Genomic DNA, 25491 nt, shown 5'->3' on the forward strand with positions numbered 1-25491 from the left:
GAGATGTATCTAGATGTATTTTAGTTCTAGATACATTCTTTTTTGTCCATTTTGATGATAAGTATTTTCGAACGAAGAGGGTATTCATTAACTGTCAAGGTCGTACAAAAAACACCAGAAATACAAATTACACTTAGGTCCGTAGACCATCTACCGACGACTACAAGTAGGGAAGCGAGTCAAAGCACACTTAGGGTGTGGGGGTGGGGGGGAGCCGTGCCAAGTCATAGTCAATACAAGTTTCCCCAAGACCCATCAAGCTTTGGATTTCTTTCACCAAGGAGAAGTAAATCGATCTATTCATGCCACTGCCTTGAACCATTTTCACAACTTCCAAAGAGTCGACCTCGGTAGCAACAGGTCATTAGCTTCTCATGAGAGCAAGTTATAGTCCCTCCATACAAGCACACAGTTCCACTTCCACTCGGCAAGGAAGTTCTCTGCACGATGACAAGATAATACCACCCTGATTGTCGTGGAGAATGATGCCCGCACCAGCACCCCCGTTTGATGCAAATGAACCATCAGAGTTCATCTTCACCCACCCAGTGGCTGGAGGACTCCACACAAGAAGAAAAGCTTCCGCTGGTTTCTCACGTACATGAACTACTAGATGATCAAATGAGACTACTCCTTTTCCTTTGCCAGGGTCTGGTAGAGGGTCTTGCAAGACGCCTAAAATGGAATAAAGATAGCTACACAAGAATCTCTTCGAGACTTACATGGGGGAGGAACCTTATCATGCACAATTTCATTTCGGTCATGTCAACATCTCCATATCATCAACTTCAGGTATAGCCACTCCTTCCCTGTGTTCCAAACATCATCCAACAAATGGTTTTACACACATCAGGCATTGTGTTCCATAGCTCCTTTGCTAGAGAGCATCTACAGTGTGCATGAAAATTATCTTCAGGCTCTGTTCCACACAACGGGCAAATAGTAGTAACCTCAAGGCCACTCTTGTGTTTGTTTTCCCAAGTCGGTGGTGAGTTTATAGCAACATGCCCGCAAAATTCCAGATGGTAGGAGGAACACCACGGGACCAAATTGGTTTCCAGCAAGACCGTTGCCCACCAGGCACCAAACTTGACGCAACTGCATGTTCACGGGAGGCTTCATATGAGGGCCAAGTTGTAGGGGCTTTTAACCGAGAAAATACCATACTTTCCAAGCCCCATGCAAGTGTATCTTCTTCCAACCTCGGCAATGCTCTTATTCTTCAGATCTATGGAACATCACAAGGTAGGAGGTAATTTATCAATAGATCAAGGTTCCAGGAAACATTATCATTCAGGAGCTCTGAAACATATCGAATTTTGCACCTCCCTTGCGTTGTTACTAGTTTATATGAATCCGGTCTTGGAATCCAATTATCACGCCACATCCGGATGGCTCTTATGTTACCAACACACCATGCAAGTCCTTCTTTAGCAGATCAATGCCATGACTAATCGCAAGCAAGGAAGATGAGACATTACTAGAAAAACGACGTGTCCAAGGAAGGTGATTCAATGCTTTCCAATGGTCCTTTCACCACCCCTTCTTCGATCCCCAATAAAAGTTCCTGGCCATCCTAGTCAAATTATCACACACCGAGAAGGGTGGTTTAAAAACTCCCATATTATACATAGGCAAGGCTTGTGTGACTAACTGATAACCCCCTCAAAACAAGAGCTAGTAATACTTAAAACAACCCACACTTGCTCCTGCATAGGAACTGGGTATGCTTGACGAAATAAGATGGAACATTTCTTATAATTCAGGCATTGCGTAGTAGCCATTCCATATAAATCAAGATCACTTTTTATGTTCGTAGCTTCATCATGAGAATCCTCAAAAAACAGCATAGTGTCATCCACAAAAAGTAAGTGTGAGATTTTTGGCACCCTTCGGCGGATTTTTACCATGATATTATTGGAATTCATGCCATGCTTAAGAATAACATAGAATCCATTAGCGGCAAACAAGAAATAGAAAGGGTGATAATGGACCCCCTTGCCGAAGCCCATGTGTTGGTGCAAATGAATCCAAAGAGGGCCCCATTAATTTAACAGAAACCTCATCGATGTGATACATGTGATAATCTAGTTAATCCATCGATGAGAGAAACCCAACCTTTTGCATCACTTGTTCCAGGAAACCCCAATCCACCCTAATACACTATCATAAGCCACAGATAAATCCAACTTGTATGCATAGAAGCTCTTGCTTTATGTAATGATTGCACTCAAAGGCAGCAAGGGCATTATCAGTGATCAAACTACCTGGAACGAAGGCACTTTGCTCTTGGGAGATAAGATCATCCAGTACAGGCCATGGTCTAATCACTAGACACAACACTTGGAGATCACTTTATAAATTAGATTACATGTGCTGATGGGCCTAAAATCATATAATTTCTTTTTTTGAATGAGTACTATAGAAGTAGCGTTCACACCTTGAGGCAAAGGAGGTTTTTGTGGAAGTTCAACATCCTCTACAACACCTATTTTCCCACTACCCACCTTGTTCAAGTATCAAATAAAACTTATCTAAATTCCTTTTTAGCAAGCATAACGTTCCATCATCCACTGCTTCTTTAGTAGTACAATCTTAAGTACATTCCCCTTTTCTCTCCATTTTGATCCTCCCATCATATCTATGAGTTTTTTCATTTGTTTTACCTAAAAAACACTTTAGCTACCCCATATTTAATTAATTACCAAATACAATCTTATTTTTTGGTAAGGCAATAAGGGTTTACAAATCGAATAATTTATTTGGCAAGTAAATTATGAGCATATATTTTGGTAAATGCTTATTTGCACAACCGCGGTAATATGGACAGGTAAATCATGGGCTAGCGTACTAAATAAAAGTTGCCAAATATGCCATTAATTAAAATTAACTATTGCATGCAGAAAAAATGCAATTAGAAGCACGTAGATAGATTACAAAAAGGGTTTTGCTAATTTACAGTCGCTCAAGATTTTTTCCGTTCTTAACAGACACTAAAGATCATCAACCTATGTAAGATCTTTTTTTGCTAAACTTCAAGAAATAAGTAACACAACAAGGTGTTTTCCTTTTATAGCTTACCAGTCTAAAGTACAATAAGGTGAAATTCAAAAAAAGTATGAACATTTTGATAAAATCAACCGTGGAGATAATAATACATTTTGTGTACATGATGAATAAATTCTTATAAGAAAGTGATCATCAGTTTAGCCATATATGAATAGATTTGTAAACTGAACTTGGGGTTGGTTGATTCCCAAATCGCCCAAGACGTATATGTCTTCATTTAAGAAATGACAAAAGGTGAAGGTCCTCTCTAAAGTAGAAGATTTTGTTGCGAAACCAAATTTTTGTTGGTTTTTTGTTGGGAATTTCAATCTCTCACGAGACCATATGTTTTTGGCATTTCCCCTATGTTTATGGAAATAAATACTCCTACCATTTTTCAGGTTTTGCACTTTTTACTTGCATCAAATTTTTATTTTATATGATCATTGTCTATAGTATTTTTTGAGAAAGAGCGCCGACCGTTCTCTGACCAAGGGAAATACAGAAAAGAAAAACAGGATCTGGAAGTGCCAGAATGCAAGAAAAAGAAGAAATAAACCGAACCGAATAGGCCACGAGCCCCATGACCACAAAAATGACCGTCTCCTCCCCCTTCATCCGCTTCGCTATTTGCTTGTTGTACTATCTTGCTGTGGGGTATAGTACAACAAGGGGTACTTTTTAAAAACTGCGTTAACATATTAGTAAAATCAACTGGCGAGACGTGAACCAACCTGTGGTTGGATGGTTAGAGTGACAGTGGTATTCTTAGCTCACCAGGGTTTAAGTCCTAGTGCTCACATTATTCCTGAATTTATTAAAAGATTTTCGGCAATGCGCTTTTAGTGGGAGGAGATATTCCCGTCGACGAGGAGGCGCGACTTCGTAAATCTTAAAATGATATGCCGGCTTAGTCTCTTGAAGGTGCTCATAGGGGTAGGGTGTGTGTTTGTGCGTTCGTAGAGGTGAGTGTATGCGCGTATGTATGAGTGCTTGCGTCTGTATCATGTTAAAAAAAATCAACTAGCGAGACAATAACACATTTTGTGTACTAGATGAACAAATTCTTACAAGAAAGCGAACATTAATTCATGCATCTATGGATAAATTTGTAAATTCAACTTGGGGTTGGCTAATTCCCAATCAAGACGTATATGTCGTCAATGAAAAAATGACAAAAGGTGAAGGCCCTCTCTAGAGTATAAGATTTACTCTCCATTTTTAAATATAAGTCTTTTTAGATATTTCAATATAAACTACATAAGGATGTATATAAACATATTTTAGAGTGTGGATTCATTTATTTTGCTTTGCATGTAGTCCATATTAAAATCTATAAAAGGACTTATATTTAAGAATAGAGGAAGTATATGTTTCTTTTGTAGGAATATATTTAGAGTATTTTTCCATGGCAGTGATTTGGATCAAAGAACTGCGACACCAAATTCTTATTGATTTTTTGTTGGGAATTTGAATCTCTCACGAGACCATATTTGTTTGCATTTCCCCAATTTTTATCCAAACAAATACTCCTGCCTTTTTCAGGTTTTGCACACCCCCCCCCCCCCCCCCCCCCGCCCTACTTGCAAATTTTACTTGCGTCAAATTTTATTTTATATTTTCAGCTTTCTATAGTTTTTCTCTGGAAAAGGATCTCGGACCATTCTCTGACCCGGGGCGATCCATGAAAAGCAATATCTGAAAGTGCCAGAACGCAAAAACAAAATAGAAGGAACCCACGAGGCCACGAGCCCCACGACCACAAAAACGATCATCTCCTCCTCCCTCCCTCCGCTTCGCTATTTGCTTTTCATATAAGCCATAACTCGGCTCCTCCATTGCTCCTTTTCCAGCCTCCCGCTTCCTCCCGCCGTCGCTGTCCCCACCGGCCTCCCCCCCGCCGCCCCATCCATGGCCTCTCGAAATCATGGCCCTACCCCCGCCTCCTCCCTCGCCACGCCCCTCCTCTCCGACTCCATCACGCCCACCACGCCCACCCGCGCCGCCAACGGCCACGCGCGGGGCCACGACGGCGACGACGACCTCTGCGCCGCCGCCTCGGTGTGCGACGGCGGCGACCCGTTCGCGTTCCTCTCGGGGGACAGCCGCCCGCCGCGGCCGCCGGGCCCGTCCCCCGCCGACCCGTTCCGCAACAGGACGCCGTGGCTGGGCGGCCCGTACGGGTGGGCCAGGACGCTGCTGCTCGCGCCGGTCGCGGCGGCGCGGCTCGTGCTCTTCGGGCTGGCCATCGCGATCGGGTACGCCGCCACGTGGGTGGCGCTGCGCGGCTGGACCGACTCGCGGGAGCGCCCGCGGGAGGGCGCCGGCCCCATGCCGGCCTGGCGCCGCCGGCTCATGTGGGTCACCAGGCTCTCCGCGCGCTGCATCCTCTTCTCCTTCGGGTCAGTATATACCTCTGCCTCAGCAAGCGCTGTTAGCAGCAGCGGCAGCTCTGCTCGGATTGGGTTTCGATCTGATCTGAACATTTGGCGCTCGATCGATGAGCCGCTGGGAAGCTTCGAGTTTTTTCACTAGATGATTAGGTTTCGGCCGCGAGGCGACACATGCCGAAGCTGCCGCAGATGGCTGACGCGATCGGGAGATGTTTGGTTGGTTTGCAGAATTTGGGGGGATTTGCGCTGCGGCACGTGTGTGGGCAGCGATTTTGTTTGGTGGGGGCGACGCCGACGCCGTATCAGCTCGGAAGGTGAAGGACCGTGCGGGTGACTTTGTTTGTTACGACATGCACTTAATACGGCTGACCGACAGGAACGGGAGGGCCCGTCTGGTTAATATCACAGTTCACCGTAGGTTGGAAACTGATTCTTGCACGGTCCTTCTCCCTCTGGTTAGCTTTTGCTTGGGTTTGTAGATCACACAACATTGCTGGTTACATCCTTGTTAATACCCAAGGAGAGAGAGAGCTATACCCAAGAATAGAAGAGGACAATTATTTCAACAAAATTACTCCCGATAATTTGGTTACATCCTTGTAAATTGGGGGCATGGACCAGGTGGTCCGTAATGTGTGTGACTGTGGATAATTCAAATGGGAATAATGTATAGACAATTCAAATGATGATGATGTCCATGCTGGAAGCACAGTTCATGGGTTCTGCTTGTGGGGTGTACGACCTTATTCTTTACACAACTGGCAATTGCTAATTTGAACGTTTTGGATATAATTCATTGAATGTTTTTAAAATGATGTCAAAGTGGTGACTGGTGGGGAACCTTGCTTCAAACCTTCCTTGAAATAAAATGAAAAGCTAACTGGCGAAAAATTATTTGTACAATGTGCTCTACTGCTTGTTTATACTTACTGGAGGGTTTCTGGTTTTGACCGCATACATATCATATTTTCTCATCTTATAATGCTATTGAATACTGCCTGATATTTATTGGCCACTCGTTTGTACTCTCAGGTATCACTGGATCACACGAAAAGGAAGGCCTGCGCCTAGAGAGCTTGCACCTATAGTCGTTTCCAATCATGTATCATACATAGATCCCATATACTTCTTCTATGAATTGTTCCCAACCATTGTTTCATCGGATTCCCATGATGCCATACCATTTGTTGGAACAATCATAAGAGCAATGCAGGCATGTGCCTTTACATTCTCCTCTTGAAGCATCTCAATTTGCAAGTTCCTTTCAAGTGTCAAACTTTCTGACAATTTATACCTATCTTACAGGTTATATACGTTGATAGATTCTCGCCAGCTTCAAGGAAGTCAGCTGTGAATGAAATAAAGGTTAGGATGCTTCCCATCAGGCCTTTGACCCCATAGTTGTTCTGCACTTCCTACTTTTGTCATCTAAAGTGCACGGCGTAACTGATTTTAAAAGTTGATTACATGAAACTCATACTATGACATAAGACAAACAACTTGATTGTCTATTAGTTATTGTGTTCATATGGTACATTTTAGGATGTGCTTTCAGAGAAAGGCAGCTGGCAATAGCTTTCCGCGTGTCCTGTTGTTCCCTGAAGGCACTACAACAAATGGGAGATTCCTGATTTCATTCCAACATGGAGCATTCATACCTGGCTACCCTGTTCAACCAGTTGTTGTTCGTTACCCCCATGTGCACTTTGACCAATCCTGGTTAGTTTCTCTAAGATTACACATTTTTTTTCTTTTTGTGCTGTTCCCTGTCATAATTGTTATTGTGTTTCAGGGGAAACATATCACTAATAGCACTCATGTTCAAGATGTTCACCCAGTTTCACAACTTCATGGAGGTCTGCATTTCTTGCACACCTCAACCACTGTCTCTCATGTTTATTGGCAGCAATTCCTCACACAATAAGCTCATTCCTTATATGAATAATTGATTTTACAGGTAGAGTACCTCCCTATTGTCTACCCCCCTGAGATCAAGCAAGAGAATGCCCTTCATTTTGCAGAGAATGTAATACTGTTTTACTCAAATGAATCGTCCTTTCAACTCCTATGGTTTCTGTAGCAATGCGGTCATGATATTTTTATTCTACAGACCAGCTATGCTATGGCACACGCCCTTAATGTTTTACCGACTTCTTATTCATATGCTGATTCAATGATTGCGTCAAGAGCAGAAGAAGCTGGAAAGGTAACAGGCCCCCTACAACACTGTCTCTATTCTAAATTCATGTGCCAGTTTTGACCTTGTTTTCTGGAGTCCTTACAATATGGAATCTTCCAGAATTTCAAATGGCGGTAACTGGAGATGGGCATGCGTTCACTTGAGTAGGAAGTAGGAATTTGACTCTAATAAGCTGAGTTTCCATTTGCAGGTCAACTGCTCAAGTTATATGGTGGAAATGGCTTGGGTAAAAGAAGTAAGTCTTTCTTAAATTACACTGTATGTAGAACTTGGTGAACAAACCTATCAAAGAAACATCATAAGATTGTGAAGTTGTGCTATTATTGAAGAAAATGTTATGGTACAACGTTGATTTCATTTGCCTTTAAGTTTGCTTCTTTGTGCATCTAGAGTTATCTCTTGCTTCACTGTAATGAGACATTTTTCTTCTCTGTGAGGATAGATGAATGATAGTTGTAGACTTGTACGTAGTTGACTTTTTTCCATGATCCACGCAGCGTTTTATTTCACATGTTGGCTCTTTCCGAAGTACTGTGAATACTGCTTTCAGCTATGTGATAGTATCTGATTTTCTTTTTTACTTCTGTTCTCAGGTGTATGGTGTAAGCACAGCAGAAGCAATGGAACTCTTGGAGCACTTTTTGGCTATGAATCCAGACAGCGAGTAAGTTCTTCATCCCTTAACTGACAACTACTGGATTACCTTATAGAAGATTATAAAAGTTTGGTCATTAACGTTTGCTTGCTTAAAGGATGCAACATTATTTCAGTTCTCTGTTTATAAGTAGACACGCCTATTATTTTTCTGTCATTCCGCAGTAGTGATAAATACAATTAACCAATTCTTGCAGTGGACGTGTTAAAGCACAAGATTTTTGGGCTCTTTTTGGCCTATATTGCAGTCCTCTATGCAAGAAGGTACTAACACTCTCCTCCCTGCAAATACCATCAAGCTTAATTTCCTTGAAGCAAAATTGACAGAAAAGTTACTTGAAACTATCATCTTTGCTGAACTCGCATAATTGTTTCAGATATTTCACTACTTCGATTTTGAAAATAAGGAATCCATCACATTCCGACAGGTATGGGACTTGAAACGCAGTCTTATCTCGTAGCTGGCATATGTTTACCCTGTATCGTCATAGGCTATTTGCTGTATGTTTTCCTAACATGCTACCACGGCGCTACCTGATGTACACAGTTCCTGGTCGGGTGTGCGCACCTCAGGAAGCAGCCATTGTTTGAGGGAGTGTGCGAAACCGCCTTCGAGAAATGCAAGGCCCCCGGGACCTCTGACATATCCCTTGCACAGCTAGCCGACGCCCTGCGGTCGGGCATGCTTCCTCCAGCAGACGATGGGGTGAGTTTTCGACCTTCAGGTCCACTTGGATGCAACATTAGTGTGCCGACTTGACTCACCCTGTCTGTTCTCCGATTCCAGATGCCGAAGCTGTTTGAGACGTTTGACATTGACGACGACGACAAAATCAGCAGGGATGACTTTGTGGCATGCCTTGCGAGGTTCCCTTTCATGATCGCCCTCTTTGCTGGCCGGATCAACGGGGAGGTTTACATCGAGATAGTTTGATGATTGATGGAGTTGTAACCCCTCAGTTTGATGGTTGATGGAGTTGTTACCCCTCCTTTGTGTAGAGGGGTGATTGCGCCACTCCACTGTCCGTTTAGTCGAGACAGATCAAAGTCCAGCTTATACCTCTGCCGCTTTGTGCATCTCAAACTGGCTAACCAGTACAGTGCGGCAATTTTGTTCCATTTGTTCTTCGAAGGGATATGCGTAGATAGGAGTGTTGTGGCACAATGGATTCTGCATATGGTTGTTGAATTGGATGTGCACATAGAAAGCACCTGTAACATCAACTAGAAGTTTTTGGGAAGATAATTCTGACTTTCCCTTGCACGTTTATATCTTTAGTACTGCACGATCATAACACTTATAACTGAGATAAGTATGAGAAAACAAGTCACACGTCATCACATTGCAGCGTTTCCAAGACGATGAGTTTAGTTTACTCAGTAGGCAAGACGGTTTTTTGTGGACGATGAGTTGAGTTTGATCAATCACATTGCAGGGTCAACACATCGACAGCACCTCTGTTTTCACGTTTTATGGCTTTCCGAGAGGGTATTTACACAAGAGAAAACAAAGGAGAAACGAAGAGAGCTAAAAACAAGAAAACGGCATCAAGGAGGCTGGCTAAAAATATTAGTCTGCCGTGCCGTGGCACGAGACAAGAAGATTTTTTTTACAGTATATGTATGGTGCTTCTTGTCTCTTTTTTCCTTTCTCCTGTTCTGTTCCTGGAATATCTTTACATTACAATGCACTTCTCTTTCTTCGACTCGGTTCTTGCAGGCGGTGGGACATTTGACCTCTGCTGCAGAATTGAAACCACAAGTGATTCAGACAAGTGAAAGGATGAACCGGCTGCATAAGAATTACATATAGGATATAAAATGTGTAAAGTAGGCCAGGACAAAGATAGGCCGCCCCTGGTTACTAAGCGATTGTGAATCATTGATACCATAAGAATTGTTAAAAACACCAGGAATGATAAATTTCAGTGCAAGGACTACAGAGGAATTTACTATTTAGGATCCATGACTAAATGGATAATTACTGGTTCTGTGCAATATATTAATTTCATGTAAAATATGGAAAATAGGTAGTTTTTGACATTGTAGCAACAACATAGATGGTTCACAAGTTGACATTAAAATAACTTCAGTACAAAAGTGATTCCCACCCCCTCCCCTGTTAATAAAACGGTGGGAGTTGGAGTCTAAAGTCCCATGCCTATTCCCTTCTGAATTCCCAATCCCCCAACCAAACAATAGATTTGAAGTCTCGTACCCCTTCAATTCCCATTCCCTAGATCTAATTACCCCAAACCAAACACGCTGGGTTGTGGTCATGTTTCACTCAAATAAAATGAAAGTACTAGGTCAAAACTATAGCATGTACTTGTTGCATTTTGCAACATGGTATATACAGGTTCACAAATCTCCCACATTTGACCTTTAACTATGGGATTAATGGGATGACAGTTGTCAGGACATAAAGAATATAATAATTGTAGCAGGTAATGCGTGATAATTACTCCCTCCGTTCACTATTATAAGATGTTGTAACTTTTTTCTGAATCGGATGTATATAAACGTGTTTTAGTGTGTTTGTTAACTCATTTCAATCCATATGTAGTCCAATATTGAAATATCCAAAACGTCTTATAATAATGAACAGAGGAGTAGATGTTTACTGGCCGTGATGATTAAACGTTCGCTATATTAGCAACATGCATCAAGCCAAAGGAAACATACCCTTGGGCCAACAACAAGTCCTGGCCGGCCTGATGATTGATTGGGTGTCTGGTGTGTTTGCGTCTGTTGCTGCTGTTGTTGCTGAGGCTGCTGCTGTTGTGGTGGAGGCTCCTGTCGTTGAGGTTGCTGCCCAAACTCCTGTTGTTGAAGTGCGATAGCTAGCTCTAAATCCGAGCTGCCAATATAAAAGAAAACCATGTGCACAGGTTAGGCCTTGGGAATGTACACGTGCAAATACAAGTATACTTGAGGGTTCTACTATTGCCTGCAAACATGCATTGTGCAATTTTATCACTACACATTTCCCTAGTCAGTCTAACCTGTTAAATGGGCTAACACGCGCACATTTTCCTAATCAGGCTAAGTGTCATGCTATCTTGTTGAACAGGATAATTCATACACACTTTCCTAGTCAGGCTAATATCATGCTAGCCTGTTAAACGGACCTAGACCACATAGGTGCTACAAGCCTACAACCATCTCTTTGCATCAGAGATCCATCATACCATACTGATAATGCATCTAAAACTATGATTGCCGGCAGTATTTTAAGTAACCAGATGTATAGATAAAAAAAGGACAGCCCGGTGCATGTAGCTCCTGCTTGTGCAGGGTCTTGTGTACGCAGTCTTTCCCTACATTTCTGCAAGAGGCCGTTCCCAGGACTCAAACCCGTGACCTCATGGTCACAAGACAACAGCTTTACCGCCGCCTTGCAACCAGATGTCTAGATAAACCTTTTAACATTTTTACAGCATGTCATGTGTATACTCTACATAAAACCTACTCTCCATATCGGTCATTCAGCCAAGCATGAAATGAGAAGTTCAATACAAAATTCAAGATCCCCAACCAACTCATCAACCAGGCAAGGAACTAGAACGGGAAATAGCCACAACACTCGGTAGAACAGACTGGATTGCAAACCTAAAACAAGCAGAAGTGCAGAACAGAGCCAAGAACAGCAAAAGGCATAACTAAGAACAGCAGAGTGGGAAAATACTACTGTACATAGCTTCAACTGGCATCATAATATCACATCATATCTGACAATACAGATATTAACATGGTTGCAAAGGTTAAAACGTTATGCAATAGTAACTTGGATAAGATTTGCTTTTCGGCCAACATAGAACTTGGCAAAAAAAAAGAGTAGGAGGGGCATACTCTCCAGATGAGTTTGGCAGAGTGGAATTGTCAAATTGAGCAATATAGTCCTGCACATAGAATAGACAATGGATTATATAATCTTATACTCCCTTAGATTTGTCTAGATACAGATGTATCTAACACTAAAACGAGTCTAGACAAATCCAAGTCAACTAATTCGGGACGGAGGTAATAGAACCCAATGACAATCACAAAAATTTATTGATGTTGCACATACAGCAGTAGTCGTCATGGCCTGCTGTTGATTCCATGAATCATTTCTGGGACTTTCAGCCGTAAATGGCGTGAAGTTACTAGTGACGAAAACCCCATCTCCATTCACCTAATGATTGCCAGTTGAGAACAAAACAAATCAGTAACTTCCATTTCAAGTGAATAGAAGTGTTGGTGGAGAGGGCTATTACATACCTCATCCAACTTTTGCCATACCAAATCAGTTTGGCTGAAAAAACCCTGATCAGTTGCTAAGAGATATAGACTTCCGTTATGCTGCACAAAAAGCATGGAGAAAATAAAGACAGCAAGCTTAATAGCTTATTACAGTAATTAAATAGTCTGACTTAATTAATTATCATACCTTGAACATACTGTTGAAGTGGTTATTGCGGAAGAAGACACAAAGCTCTCTTTCCTTGAGACCCTCTTGTAGACAAAACAAACTGTAATGATGAAAATTTTGCCACATTAATTATGAACAAGAGAAATCCATGCGCTTAAACCTATGAACGGATATGTACCCATAGACAGTCAGCTGGTTAGCAGTGCTCTGTAGAAAATTATCAATCAGGTCCCCTGCAAACAAACAAAGGAGTGTGAAGATAAATATTGTGAATAGATATCCATGACCCAATTGCACAACTGGTAACTGGAAAATATCTCACATTGATGATCTGCAGCTCCATTTTCCAAGCATTGACTACTTTCCGCGATCTTGTCAGCCTGCTCAGCAAGAACCACCTCACCCTCATACACTGGCTCCTCAGTTTGAAATGCCATGTTTCCACTGCCAAGTACGTGCTCTTCTCCTTGATAGATTGGCTCATTCCCCTGAATGCTTGAAGAGGCAAGCACAGCAGTGTCTAGAGAAGCAACTTTCTCATCCTGCTCAGGTATAGCACCCATAGGAGTAGCTCGACTAGTTACAGTTGCTGAGTCACAGCTGTTCTCAGTATCAGAAACCTGAGGGGCAGTATCATAAGCCTGAGGTGTAGCACCCATAGGAGTAGCTTGACTAGTTACAGTTGCCGAGTCACAGCTGTTCTCAGTATCAGAAACCTGAGAGGCAGTATCAGAAGACTGAGTGTCATGAATTTGCATAGTAGAATGTTCTCTGCAGGTTTCTTTACTAGCTTCAGCGAGATCAGGAGCAGGAGCAGGAGCAGAAGCTTCGCCATCGAGAACAGAAGATTCATGAGAAGGGCAGGCAACAGTAGATTCTGAAGATTGAACAGGTATATCAAGGTGCGCTACTAACGCATCCCTTTTCCCATCTTCCTCTGTTTCTTTAGAGGTCAAAGCTTGTTCAGATTCTGAAGACGCAACTTCACTAACATTAGCATCAGAATTTGTGTTCTGTAATGTAGAATCATGACTACCTTCCTCTTTATTTGACAGTCCTACCACCTCAGGTGCCTCTAATACAAAGCTCTCACTACGTGGTGTATCCTCTATATTGGAGGATGAATGACTCTGCGAAGTGCTGAAGGAAACAGATCCATCAACAACATTCGTGCTTTCAGCTTTGGATAGACTAAGGACTCTCCTTAGTTCCTCGTCTTCCTCACGGTCACCTCGTCTCATTTGCAGTTCAGCTGAATCTGAGAGTGTACTTTCATCAAATGATTTCCCTAGAGAAACAGTAGGTGACGGAACCCCTAATGCTGCTGCTGTTGCGGCAGCAAAATCAACAGTTTCTTCCTCTGCAACATGTTTATCCTCTTCTGCTGGTTTCTCTGACTTATATTCAGCAAGCCCAGAAGCAAGAGCATTGTATGACTTTGATCCAATGGCACTAGCAGTGTCAGTATCCTAGAAATTGATATGAAGCAGTATTAGCATGTCAGTGATGTTATAGGCACAGCTAATAAAGTGATGCTGTATCTACTTTGTAGTCATGAGTCACGTGACACATTTAAGCAGACATGGATGTTGAACAAGAGCACATCTAGCATTCACATACATACAGTCAGAAACCGTGTTAGTCATGCGTCTTTGTTCGTGGAATTGCATTGCACAACATAAACAGGTCATCAATTATTGATTTTTTTAGTACAAAAAGTAAGTCTACCAAACCTACACTGGAATTAAATATAATGTCCGTATGCAAGCATAACCTTTTGCAGAAGCAACTCAAGTGACAATTGAAACACAAAGAGTGAAAGTGAGGGGCATCGGAGTAAGAGAATCGGTTCCCTCAGTTGACAATTCATCTCAACAGAATAGCCATAATTATGACCGATGGTTTAGGCTGCAGACTGGAATACAGTTGGTAGCAACCTAACGTACAAAATGTGGTACGTTTTACCAATACCAAGAGGTCAAAAGAAAGAAAACTAATGTCACATGAACATCCCAATGCTAGTAAAAGCAGGGAACTCCTCTGCACTACAGATAAAGGGCATGCAATTGCAAGCAAACAGACTTCAGAGACCGAATAAAGTCACACAAACAATCACAATAAAAATATCTCCTAAGAATGAATATGTAGTAAATATTGCTGACAGGGCTCAGAACTCAGGGAGACCCAAATTTTAAAGATGGTATAGTCTTGCACTCTTGCACATGCATAATGCCTTCGGAAGCAAAGACATTGCACACTCTACAGCGGTCAATGTTTTATACACATATATTTTAAGTATTCCCCATATGCGTATATTCTACATCATTCATCATCTATGCAATAGTGTGATTACCAAAATTGAAAAACATAAACATGGATGGAAAAAGTACCAAGACCATATGCAAGATAGCATTGAATCCTTTAATCAAGTTCACGGGCATACAAATACTGATTTCTCACGTTTATGAACCTGGCCATTCATGTGTCAAAAATTTACATTTCACCTAAAGTATTAGGGCTGTTGTATGCAAGTTAGGTGAGACAGGCTATACCAATCTCAATAAATACCAAGCAAAATCAAAGGTTACTTGTTGGTCATGTAACAGCCAATTCGTAGTGTGTTTTGTCATTGCAGGAAAGCAACATGTAAACCTAATATGTCATAGGGATAAGTAATACCTGAGGATCGACTATCCATCCATGGTATAATGGAATATCCAGAAGATCAAATATGGCGCGCTCTGGGGTGAACTCAAAGTCATCAACCCTGCAACGTTGACATAAATGCACCTCAGAACAACAGACTAAATGCCACACACACACACACACACACACACCCAGGGGCACCCATAAAACATCAATCTGGAAACATCGAACGCACTTTCTGAACATGACATTCACATCGATGCCAGTCGTGAGGCGCGGTAGAAGGTCTATCGCGTCTGAGATGTTGTGCTCCCAGTTGCGGGCGTACTCCTCGTCCCTGCCCTGCGAGTCACAACCCAACCCTATTTTCAGAAATGAACATCGCAAACGGCCACAAACTTATTAGCGGCGGGAATGCTGATCAGCTGGCCGAACCTGCGCACTGCTGTTGGAGTCAATGAGGCGGTCGGCGACGAGGGACAGCAGCTTCTGCTGCGACACCTCGCCCGCATCCGGGTTCAGGCTGATCACGTTCTTCAGCAGCAGCACGTTACCTGCAGCACAAAAAACGGGCGCGCCAAAACCCACGCAGGTGAGATCGGGAGCAAAACCAGCCCGCGCCGCGCGCGGAATCCACCAAAACGGCGGGTCGACCCGAGCGGGGGAGGAGAGGCGAGGGGAGGGGAGGGGGGCTCTCACAGATGGCGAGGAGCGGGCAGGGCCCGTTGTCGTTCTGGTAGACGATGGGGGTGCGGCGGCCGAGGAAGTCAACGGCCCTCGTCTTGTGCATCACCTCGGGGGGCTCGAGCGGCTGCGCGGGCTCCGGCTCGGGATCCAGCGCGCCGAGCGGCGGCGCGGGCGGCGGGAGCGGGGGCGTGTCCGCGGACATGGATCTCCCCCCGCGATCGCCCGGGGCAGGGCCTAGGTCACCGGAGCCCTAGCACCGGGTTGTCGCCGGCGCCGTAGGAGTCGGACCCCGCGTGCGCGCGCGCGGCGTCGCCGGGCGGATTGGAGGGAGGAATGGCGAGCGAAATCGGGAGAGGAATAGAATACCGAGGAGGAGAGGAGAGACAGTGGGGCGCCCGCCTGGGTCTGGTCTGGCTGGGTTGGCCGATGAGGTGGGAAGAGCGGGCGAGGCGAGGCGAGGGAGGATCCAGGGGGGTATTAGCAAAGTTTCCTAAACTAGGGGAATCTCTATGGGGGATCATTACCGACTAATCGAGCGGTGGCAGTTTACTCGATCTGGTCCCCGGGGTTTGCCGTAATGGGATCCTTGTCCTCTTCTCTGCTGTTCTGGTGCCTTCCGACTCGATCCCCGTGCCATTTTGCAATTAATAAAGTGCTGCCGGGAGTATTGGGTTTTGGATTTTATGTACAGACGGTTGCAAGTTGTAACAAACAAACCAACGGCTCCTGTGTCCATCTGTCTCCACAGCTAGGCCTGCACTGTCATCCGATGATAACATCGAAGCCGAGCAGTTTTTAAGGGTTTAGTTTGGTAGCAGATGAAACAAACCTTAAAAAAACTGGTTATGTACCATGGTGAATTGGTGATCGAAGCTTAGCGCACGGAAAGAAACTTAGCACGGAAGCAACGGCACGCGCTCGCTTGCTTGGAGGAGTCGTTGCACGACTCGCCGCACGTCTGGCTGGAGCCTTTTTGCACGAACCGACGTTCCTTTCTGCGAGCCCCGGCCGTCGGATTGCCCCGGGGGCGTCGGATCCGGCCGTCCGAGTTGCGTGCATGCCAAGCCAGGAGAAAAGGAGGCTTGATTTCCGTTTCGGGCCTCCTCGCGTGTGGTTTGCTTCGTCGCGAGGGATTTGCCGCGTTTAAGACCTCCTGGCCGTTTTTGCTGCGTGGAGGGTCACACCTAACCACGTGACCATCCGACGTTTTGCTTGCTGGAATGAATGAACGGGTGGATTCAGCAACGGCCTACCAAAATACCCCGATCTGGTCCATGCTTGAATAGGAGGGCAATGGGCATAATGCCATCCCAAGATCCGTATACAGTACTGACGACAGACCTCTTTTTCGGGATCTTGAGGGTGTGTTTGGTAGTCTGCATCATTCTGGTATATTCGCGTCTACATCATTTTGGTGTATTCGCATTTGTGAGTCAGTTGTGTCCGGTTGAGTGAATACAGACTAAAAACCATGTTTTACACAACATTGCTTTGTTGCATTCTCCCTAATCTTAATAAGAAGAAACATGCACATGGTTGTTTAATATTCCCTCTGTAAAGAAATATAAGTGCGTTTCTAAACACTTTTATATTAGTTTACGGAGGAAGTGATAAAGTATTTTCTCCCCAGATGCAACGTGTTTGATGTCTGATTACGTGCACGCGAATTATTAACCTCACCCCTTATCCATGTGGTGAACTTACCTCACATGAAAACATGTGTTAAAAAAGAAGAGAAAGGCCGGCTTGGCAGCCCTCGGGTGCTCATCCAACAGCCACAAAATCAAATGGGTGCAAATTATTTTCCAGTAGACTGACGTCCATGTGTGACATGTTTGTGCAGTGAGTAGGGAGACGTTGTTCTACTCGTCTACGACCGGCGAAACAAAAAACGTAAAACACGAAAGTCGTATGAAACAACAAAATGAAACTAGTGGTGAAAGAAAACTTCAACCGGTCGAGCGTGTGCGAAGATTTTGCCAAAATTCACCGGTTCGTAACATGCACATATGAACATGTTAGTGCAATCTAGAGGGAGATGTAGTTCTACTCACTTATGATCGTCGAAACATAAAATGTACAACACGTAAGCCATGTGAAATAGGGAAAATATCAAGTGCCCCATCCTTGAGGTGCTCCCCATGCTCTAACTTTTAAAAAATAATCAATTCTAAATGTTTTTTTTTTGAAAAAACCATGAATGTTCACTTGGAATGTGACTACAACTCCTACAAATTTCAGGTCCAAACTCTAAATGAACATTAAGAAAAAAATGTGAAATCTAGCATGAATGGTGCCATAAAAAGACAAAAGCAACATTTGACACTATTCACATCTGAATTTGTCTTTTTTCTTTCTCAGTGTACATTTTCAGTTTGAACCTGAAATTTTTAGAGGTTGTAGTAACATTCCTTGTGAACATTCAGATTTTTTTCCAGAATTTTTGAAACATTTGAAATTGATTTTTTGATGTTGGAGCATGGGGAGCACCCCAAGGATGGGAGCACCTGACATTTCCCCGTGTGAAATAGCAAGGTGAAGCTAGTGGTGAAACATAATTTCAAGCGATCTACTCTGTGCAAAGATTTTGCCCAAATTCATCGGTTCATAGCATGCACACTTGAACATATTACTGCAGTCTAGTAGTTCTACTCGTCTATGACAGTTGAAAATAGAAAAACTTACAACACGCAAGTCGTGTGAAAAACAAGACAAAGCTAGTCGTGTATGAAAACTTCAATTGCTATCGGCTCATAACATGCACGCATGAGCACATTAGTGCAATGCAGTAGGAGATGTGAATCTATTCGTCTACGCCCGTTGAAACAGAAAACGTACAACAGTGAAGTCGTATGAAACAGCAAGATGAGGCTAGTAATGAAAGGAAACTTCAAACGGTCGACTGTGTGCGAAGAATTTGTCGAGAATTGTCTAAAAAAGCACTAAACATGAACACAAATTTAAAGATTTTCAGTTCACAAAATTAGGAACTGATCGCCTGAATGGAATCACAATGTCGATGCGCATATTTTCCGTGTAGAGCCTATTCCGAATTGAAACACCACTGTGTAAATTAGACATGATTATGTTATGTGGATTAAGGAAGGTGAGTGAAACAGAACACGTGCAAAACCACCTAGCTCGCATCACAGAGCCACCCATCGCTCGGGTCTGGCTCGCTAGAAACGGGAGATTTGATCTTTCCTCCAGGGCTAAGCTTAAAGGTGCATTAAGTTTTGTGCGGACCAAGATGTAGATGAAACTCGTGCAAGCAAACAAAAGAAAAAATGCATCCAGCGGTCTGGCTGAGCTTAATGCAAACTACCAAATACGTCTTTAATGATTAATTCACACCTGGCGAGTATAGTAGGGAGCCTCTCCGAATGTGTCATTCTGCTTCTAAGTGCATTTTCACCTGGGTGAACCGTTTAGTTTTAAGAGTAAAGTTTTTTTTAATTTTTTTAGACAAACATTCTTGAGTGTTTTCCCTATGTATATTTTTGTGTAAAAAGAATAGGCACTCCAAAAAGCTTCAAAATTGAGCGAGAATAGAACATTCAAACATGTGTGTTACAAAACATAGGAGTTTTTTTTTATTTTTAACGAAGTGTCAAGGCTACTAATATCGTCACGGAAAATGGTTTATAGAGAACGCAACACATTGAACTTTTTTTGCAGCAAAATTCAACACATTGAACATGAATCAACACTTAGCGTGCATGCCATAAAAACATTCCTCTCGGTATGCTCGCTCCGCCCAGCCCGCTAGCAGGCCAGCTTTTCTATCTACATCTACATCTACACTATTTATAAAAGATCAAATATTATCTTCTTTAAACGCACCCTATAAATCGTACACGGACCCATTATCGTCGTCTGATTAGATCCACTAATCTACAACTTCTACACTATTTATAAAAGATCAAACATTGTCTTCTTTAAACGCACCCTACAAATTGTACACGGACCCATTACCGCCGTCTGGTTAGATCCACTAAACTCAATCAACAGCTAGCCTTAACCTAATATGCTATGTGTGTACATTTAGCAATTTACTTTGATTGACCATACTCCACCGCAGAGAAAAACACAAAAATCCCACGCTGGCCAATTAGGAAACAAATCACGGGCACATCCTATAATCTCGGGATTCGCGAGTCACCTGCCGCCACCATGCACGCGAGTCACAGCGGGGGACGCGCGAGGACCTGCGGCTTCCTCCGGGCACACACGACGGTGCACGAGCGGACGGACGCGGTGCCGCCAGCAACAAGTCCGACGAGGACAAAGGACTTCCCTCAGGTAACTCTCCTCCTCCTTCCCCCACTCTCCATCCAGTCCTGCAGCTCAAGCCCCGACAGCCGCGGCTCTCTCTGTCTCCCCTGTTCGTCTTTCGTCTCCTGCGGCGACTGTCGTGGTTCTAAGTCTGACAATAATGTAGGGGGTAGGTATGGAGAGGCAAGATCTTAGCTATGGAGTAGTTGTAAGCACACGAGGTTTACGAGTTCAGGCCCTTCTCGGAGGAAGTAACAGCCCTACGTCTCGGAGCCCGGAGGCGGTCGACTGGATTATGCGTGTATGAATTACAGGGGTGCGAACCCTTTACACTGAGGAGGGGGGTGGCTTATATAGAGTTCGCCGGACCCCTCCGGCCCTCAGTTGTGCAGGGTTTTAAATACATTAAGGTCGGGCGTTACTGGTAACGCCCCTAATAAAGTGCTATGATGACCATAAAAGCTACTTAATAACTGACTGTTAGCGTGCGGAGTGCCTTTAGGTCTCCTGGCCGTCGAGTGGTTGGATCTTGGTCGAGCGATTGCTTCTTGGTCGAGTGTCTTCGAGTCTGTCGAGTGGAACACCTCCAAGTCGATTGAAAGGTGATTTCTTCTAGAGATGTCCTTGAGTAGGGCAGTTGGGACAAGTCCATGACCCTACCCTAGGTACATAGCTTCATCATTAGCCCCCGAATGGATCGAGTTTTGAGTGGGGAAGGAGTTGAGAACTTCTCTGACTCATTTTTCATGCCATGAGCATATCTTGTTTCGGATCAATGAACCTGAGTGACGACAACAACTTCCTTTTCAGTCGCCTTAATCCATTCTTAGTTTTTTGTCGAGTGAGTTTCTTTACTTGAAAGGCTCCGAGTGACGGCGTGGAGGAGATCTTCCGTCTGACAAGTTGTTCTGCTGCCCGCAGTTTTAGCGGGATTCGAATTTTGGGAAGAGCGTGGGACGGGGGAGGCCGCAGTAATCGGATGGGATAGGGTGGAGCCGCCTCGATCTCTGCGCCACCTTTTTCGCCACGTATTGCGCGCGCGATTGTTACAGGATTTGACAGGACCGCCCGGGCCTACCAGTCAGCCACTCGGAAGCGACCTCATATAAGGCGTCGGACCGGGGTTTCTTGAACAGTGCATTCCCATTTCCTCTTCTCCTCTTCAGGCTTCTTCGTCGCGCTCGCTCTCGCCCCAGCATCGCCGCTCCGTACGCGTCTCGCCGGCGACGATGGGGAAGGAGAAGACAGCGGCTCTGGAGCGGGCGAAGAAGGCGACGGCAAAGGCGAAGGGGAAGGCGACCAGTCGGGGTGGATCTTCCTCGCGAGCCGGCCTGCCGAAGGGCTGGATCTAGGGCGACTGGATCCGCTCGGCGATCCGCCAAGAAGACCTCGACGACCTAGCCGAAGGAGGGTTGATCCCCCATGGATCGGCGCGACTTCCGGGGAAGGAGTCCGAGCCGCACCTCAGGAGGGTGAGCGTGTTCTCCTTGCCACCCACGTCGACCGTGGATTTTCCTTGCCTCCTCACCCTTTCTTTCGGGGATTTCTGAATTTCTTTGGGGCACAACTCCACCACTTCACTCCCAACACAATCGTGTATCTCGCTGCTTTCGTGTCTTTGTGCGAGAATTTCTTGGGTTGTCGGCCTCGCTGGGGTCTTTTCAAGCACATTTTCACTTGTCGTTCTCAGACGGTGAAAAAGGCCAATCCGAGTGACAAGAGAACACAAGTGATTCAGATGTGTGGGGGTCTTGGTGTTCAGATGAGAGGGAAAAGTTCCTTTCCAGCCATGATTCTTCCCGACTCGGTTCGCGGATGGCAGTCGACCTGGTTTTACTGCAAAGACCAGCCGACGCCAGGGCAGTCGACTGGCCTCCCTCCTTTTACCATGGACCGAGTGAGGAAACCCTCCTCTTTGAAGGTGCTCCCGGAGGAGAAGGCGCAGGTTAGGGTGCTGGTCGAACGAGTGGTCCAGCTTATCCGTGATGGGGTCACCGGTATGGATCTCTTGGAGGTTTTCCTTCAGCGGCACATCCAGCCTCTTCAAGACCGAGACCATCCGATGTGGATGTATTCGGGTCTTGACGACTCCACTCGGATTCACCCGGAGGAGGTCGATGACGACACATTGGAGAAGTGGCTGTCGGGCATGACCAGAAACAAGGACAACCCCAGGGGAGCCAGGAGAGTTCCTCCATTCAACCAGTCTCATGTACCAGAGAAGGTCCGATTCTGAGCTTTGATTGTAATCTGAATTCACTCGCGCAGATGCCTATACTGCGTTGACTGACTCCATTCTTCCTGCTTTCTTTCAGGCTCTTATCGAAATGTATTCAATGCCCAACGGAGAGCAAGAGCAAGACCTAGAAGGAGAGGCGAGCGGCAGCGACAGTGGCGAATGGTATTCTGACGGTGAAGGGGATGAAGAAAGTGACGACTCAAGTGATGAAGAAGAAGTCGAGTCGCCTCCTCGCAGGGAGAGGCGATCCAAGCTTGACCAAGAATGACCGAGCGCCCGTGAAAAGGCGATTGCTCAGGCTAGTCAGTCTTCAAAGCGTCCTCGGATCTCTTCACCAACCCCAACTGAAAAAGCGTCAAAGCATCCCAAAGTTGCAGAGCCGAAACCTCGGAAGGCGTTGCCGAAGATTAAGATTGACATCCCCGTCGCTTCTGCGTGAGTGTCTCCCTTTGTATTCACTCGACGCCCCGTGCTGTTTGTTTTTTCTTGATTTAACCAGACGAACTTTGGAACTGGCAGCGCTGCTACTTCCGGGACCTTAGCTTACAGGGACGAGGATGAGGTAATGGAGGATGCGGTCACTTCCAATCCGAGTATGATTTCTGCCATTCTGTCTTTATTTGGTCAACTCAACTGCAATATGTACCATTGGGTGATGTGATTTTGGCGATTGAACTTTGAACAGCTCCTAACATTATTGACCTCCCCGATGATGACGATGAAGAGCCCGAGAGGCCTTTGACGAGGAAAAATAGGCAAGCTCCTGCAAGCAAGGTGCCACAGTCGACGCCGAGGGCGGAACCAGTCGTTCAGGACGCTGGTGACGCCAATCGGGGTTCTGTTACCTTTGCCGTGCCATTGTCGAGTGCCTTGCCTTCTTCGTCGACTGCTCAGGCCCTTGTCGACCCACCTTCAGTTTTTGCGACCCATCATGTCCCAGAGGACGAAGTGAATGCTGCCAAGGAAGCCATACGCCAGGCGGGCATTATGATGGAGAAGATGAAGACGGTGCGGGACGCCACTCAGGCCGCCTACGACGCCAGCTCGGCTCTCCAAAGCAACATTCAGGTTAGTTGGTCACCGCTTGTTCTGTTAGGATATGCTATCTGAAGACTCTCTTTCCGAAAATCTTTGCATCTGTACACCCACTGGGTGCGTTGATTGAATTTTTGAACTAGTGGGGGCACGCTGAGTGCACCCACTGGGTGTAGTCCCCGAGACTACGGTGGACTACTGGCAGTCGACTGTAGTCTTTGTATTTTGATTCTTTCGCTCGATGTGGTCTGGCCGCGTCGAGTGTAAACCGAACTGGTAGTTTGTCTCTTCTACTCGGTCTGGGCGAGTGGGATCAGAACCGGTGGGGGCACGCCAAGTGCACCCACTGGGTGTTAGTCCCCGAGACCGCGGTCGACTGCTGGCAGTCGACTGTGGTCTGAGTTCTATGGTCTGAGTTCTTCTTTCTCTCCTTTTTTTTACTCCCTGCACTCGACTCCGGCGGGCCGGTCGAGTGGGATCATAACCGGTGGGGGCACGCAAAGTGCACCCACTAGGTGTAGTCCCCGAGACTATGGTGAAGGGAATATGCCCTAGAGACAATAATAATGTTATTATTTTATTTCCTTATATCATGATAAATGTTTATTATTCATGCTAGAATTGTATTATCCGGAAACATAATACTTGTGTGAATACATAGACAAACTAAACGTCACTAGTATGTCTCTACTTGACTAGCTCGTTAATCAAAGATGGTTATGTTTCCTAACCATAGACATGTGTTGTCATTTGATTAACGGGATCACATTATTAGGAGAATGATGTGATTGACATGACCCATTCCATTAGCTTAGCACCCGATCGTTTAGTGTGTTGCTATTGCTTTCTTCATGACTTGTACATGTTCCTATGACTATGAGATTATGCAACTCCCGTTTGCCGGAGGAACACTTTGTGTGCTACCAAACGTCACAACGTAACTGGGTGATTATAAAGGAGCTCTACAGGTGTCTCCAAAGGTACATGTTGGGTTGGCGTATTTCGAGATTAGGATTTGTCACTCCAATTGTCGGAGAGGTATCTCTGGGCCTTATCGATAATGCACATCACATAAGCCTTGCAAGCATTGCAACTAATGAGTTAGTTGCGAGATGATGTATTACGAAACGAGTAAAGAGACTTGCCAGTAACGAGATTGAACTAGGTATTGAGATACCGACGATCGAATCTCGGGCAAGTAACATACCGATGACAAAGGGAACAACGTATGTTGTTATGCGGTCTGACCGATAAAGATCTTCGTAGAATATGTAGGAGACAATATGAGCATCCAGGTTCCGCTATTGGTTATTGACCGGAGACGTGTCTCGGTCATGTCTACATTGTTCTCGAACCCATAGGGTCCGCACGCTTAAGGTTTCGATGACAGTTATATTATGAGTTTATGAGTTTTGATGTACCGAAGTTAGTTCGGAGTCCCGGATGTGATCACGGATATAACGAGGAGTCTCAAAATGGTCAATACATAAAGATTGATATATTGGACGGCTATATTCGGACACCGGAAGTGTTTCGGGTGATTTCGGAGAAAACCGGAGAGCCGGAGGGTTACCGGAACCCTACCGGGAGAAGTAATGGGCCATATGAGCCTTAGTGGAGAGAGAGAGGGGCAACAAGGGTGGGCCGCGCGCCTCCTCCCCCCTGGTCCGAATTGGAATAGGAGAGGGGGGGGCTCCCCCCTTTCCTTCTCCCTCCCCACTTCCTTCCCCCTCCTAGTAGGAGGCCTACTCCTACTAGGAGGAGGACTCCTCCTTGGCGCGCCTATAGGGCCGGCCAGCCTCCTCCCCTTGCTCCTTTATATACGGGGGTAGGGGGCACCCCTAAACACACAAGTTGATCCACGTGATCATATTCTTAGCCGTGTGCGGTGCCCCTTCCA

The 25491-nt window shown here is 45.0% G+C and overlaps 2 protein-coding genes across 3 annotated transcripts; one reads left to right on the forward strand and one right to left on the reverse strand.

Moving 5' to 3' along the window:
• The first annotated feature begins 4858 nt into the window (after positions 1-4858).
• LOC125519754 (calcineurin B subunit-like protein) lies at positions 4859-9565 on the forward strand. The gene is made up of 13 exons (XM_048684507.2): positions 4859-5450; positions 6474-6654; positions 6747-6806; positions 6997-7160; positions 7234-7297; positions 7399-7467; positions 7552-7647; positions 7832-7876; positions 8235-8305; positions 8493-8559; positions 8673-8723; positions 8843-9001; positions 9083-9565. Exons 1-13 carry the CDS (start codon positions 4960-4962, stop codon positions 9227-9229), a joined length of 1665 nt encoding a protein of 554 aa, XP_048540464.2. The 5' UTR covers positions 4859-4959; the 3' UTR covers positions 9230-9565.
• A 141-nt stretch (positions 9566-9706) lies between these two features.
• On the reverse strand, positions 9707-16491 carry LOC125519753 (FAM63A-like protein (DUF544)). 2 transcript variants are annotated; one of them, XM_048684506.2, is made up of 12 exons: positions 16055-16491; positions 15791-15909; positions 15591-15697; positions 15389-15476; positions 13032-14178; positions 12888-12942; positions 12728-12809; positions 12559-12639; positions 12368-12472; positions 12148-12197; positions 10981-11155; positions 9707-10034 (listed from the first exon to the last, which is right to left on the reverse strand). In XM_048684506.2, the coding sequence occupies exons 1-12, from the start codon at positions 16242-16244 to the stop codon at positions 9972-9974; spliced, it is 2262 nt and encodes a 753-aa protein (XP_048540463.2). In that variant the 5' UTR covers positions 16245-16491; the 3' UTR covers positions 9707-9971. The 2 variants fall into 2 exon arrangements, with proteins under 2 accessions (XP_048540463.2, XP_048540462.2); XM_048684505.2 differs by having other exon boundaries at positions 9707-10037; positions 16055-16489.
• Between the last annotated feature and the right edge of the window lie 9000 nt (positions 16492-25491).

Source organism: Triticum urartu, chromosome 7A (assembly GCF_056163025.1).
Source record: "Triticum urartu cultivar PI428250 chromosome 7A, HENAU_Tu73, whole genome shotgun sequence".
NCBI lineage: Eukaryota > Viridiplantae > Streptophyta > Magnoliopsida > Poales > Poaceae > Triticum > Triticum urartu.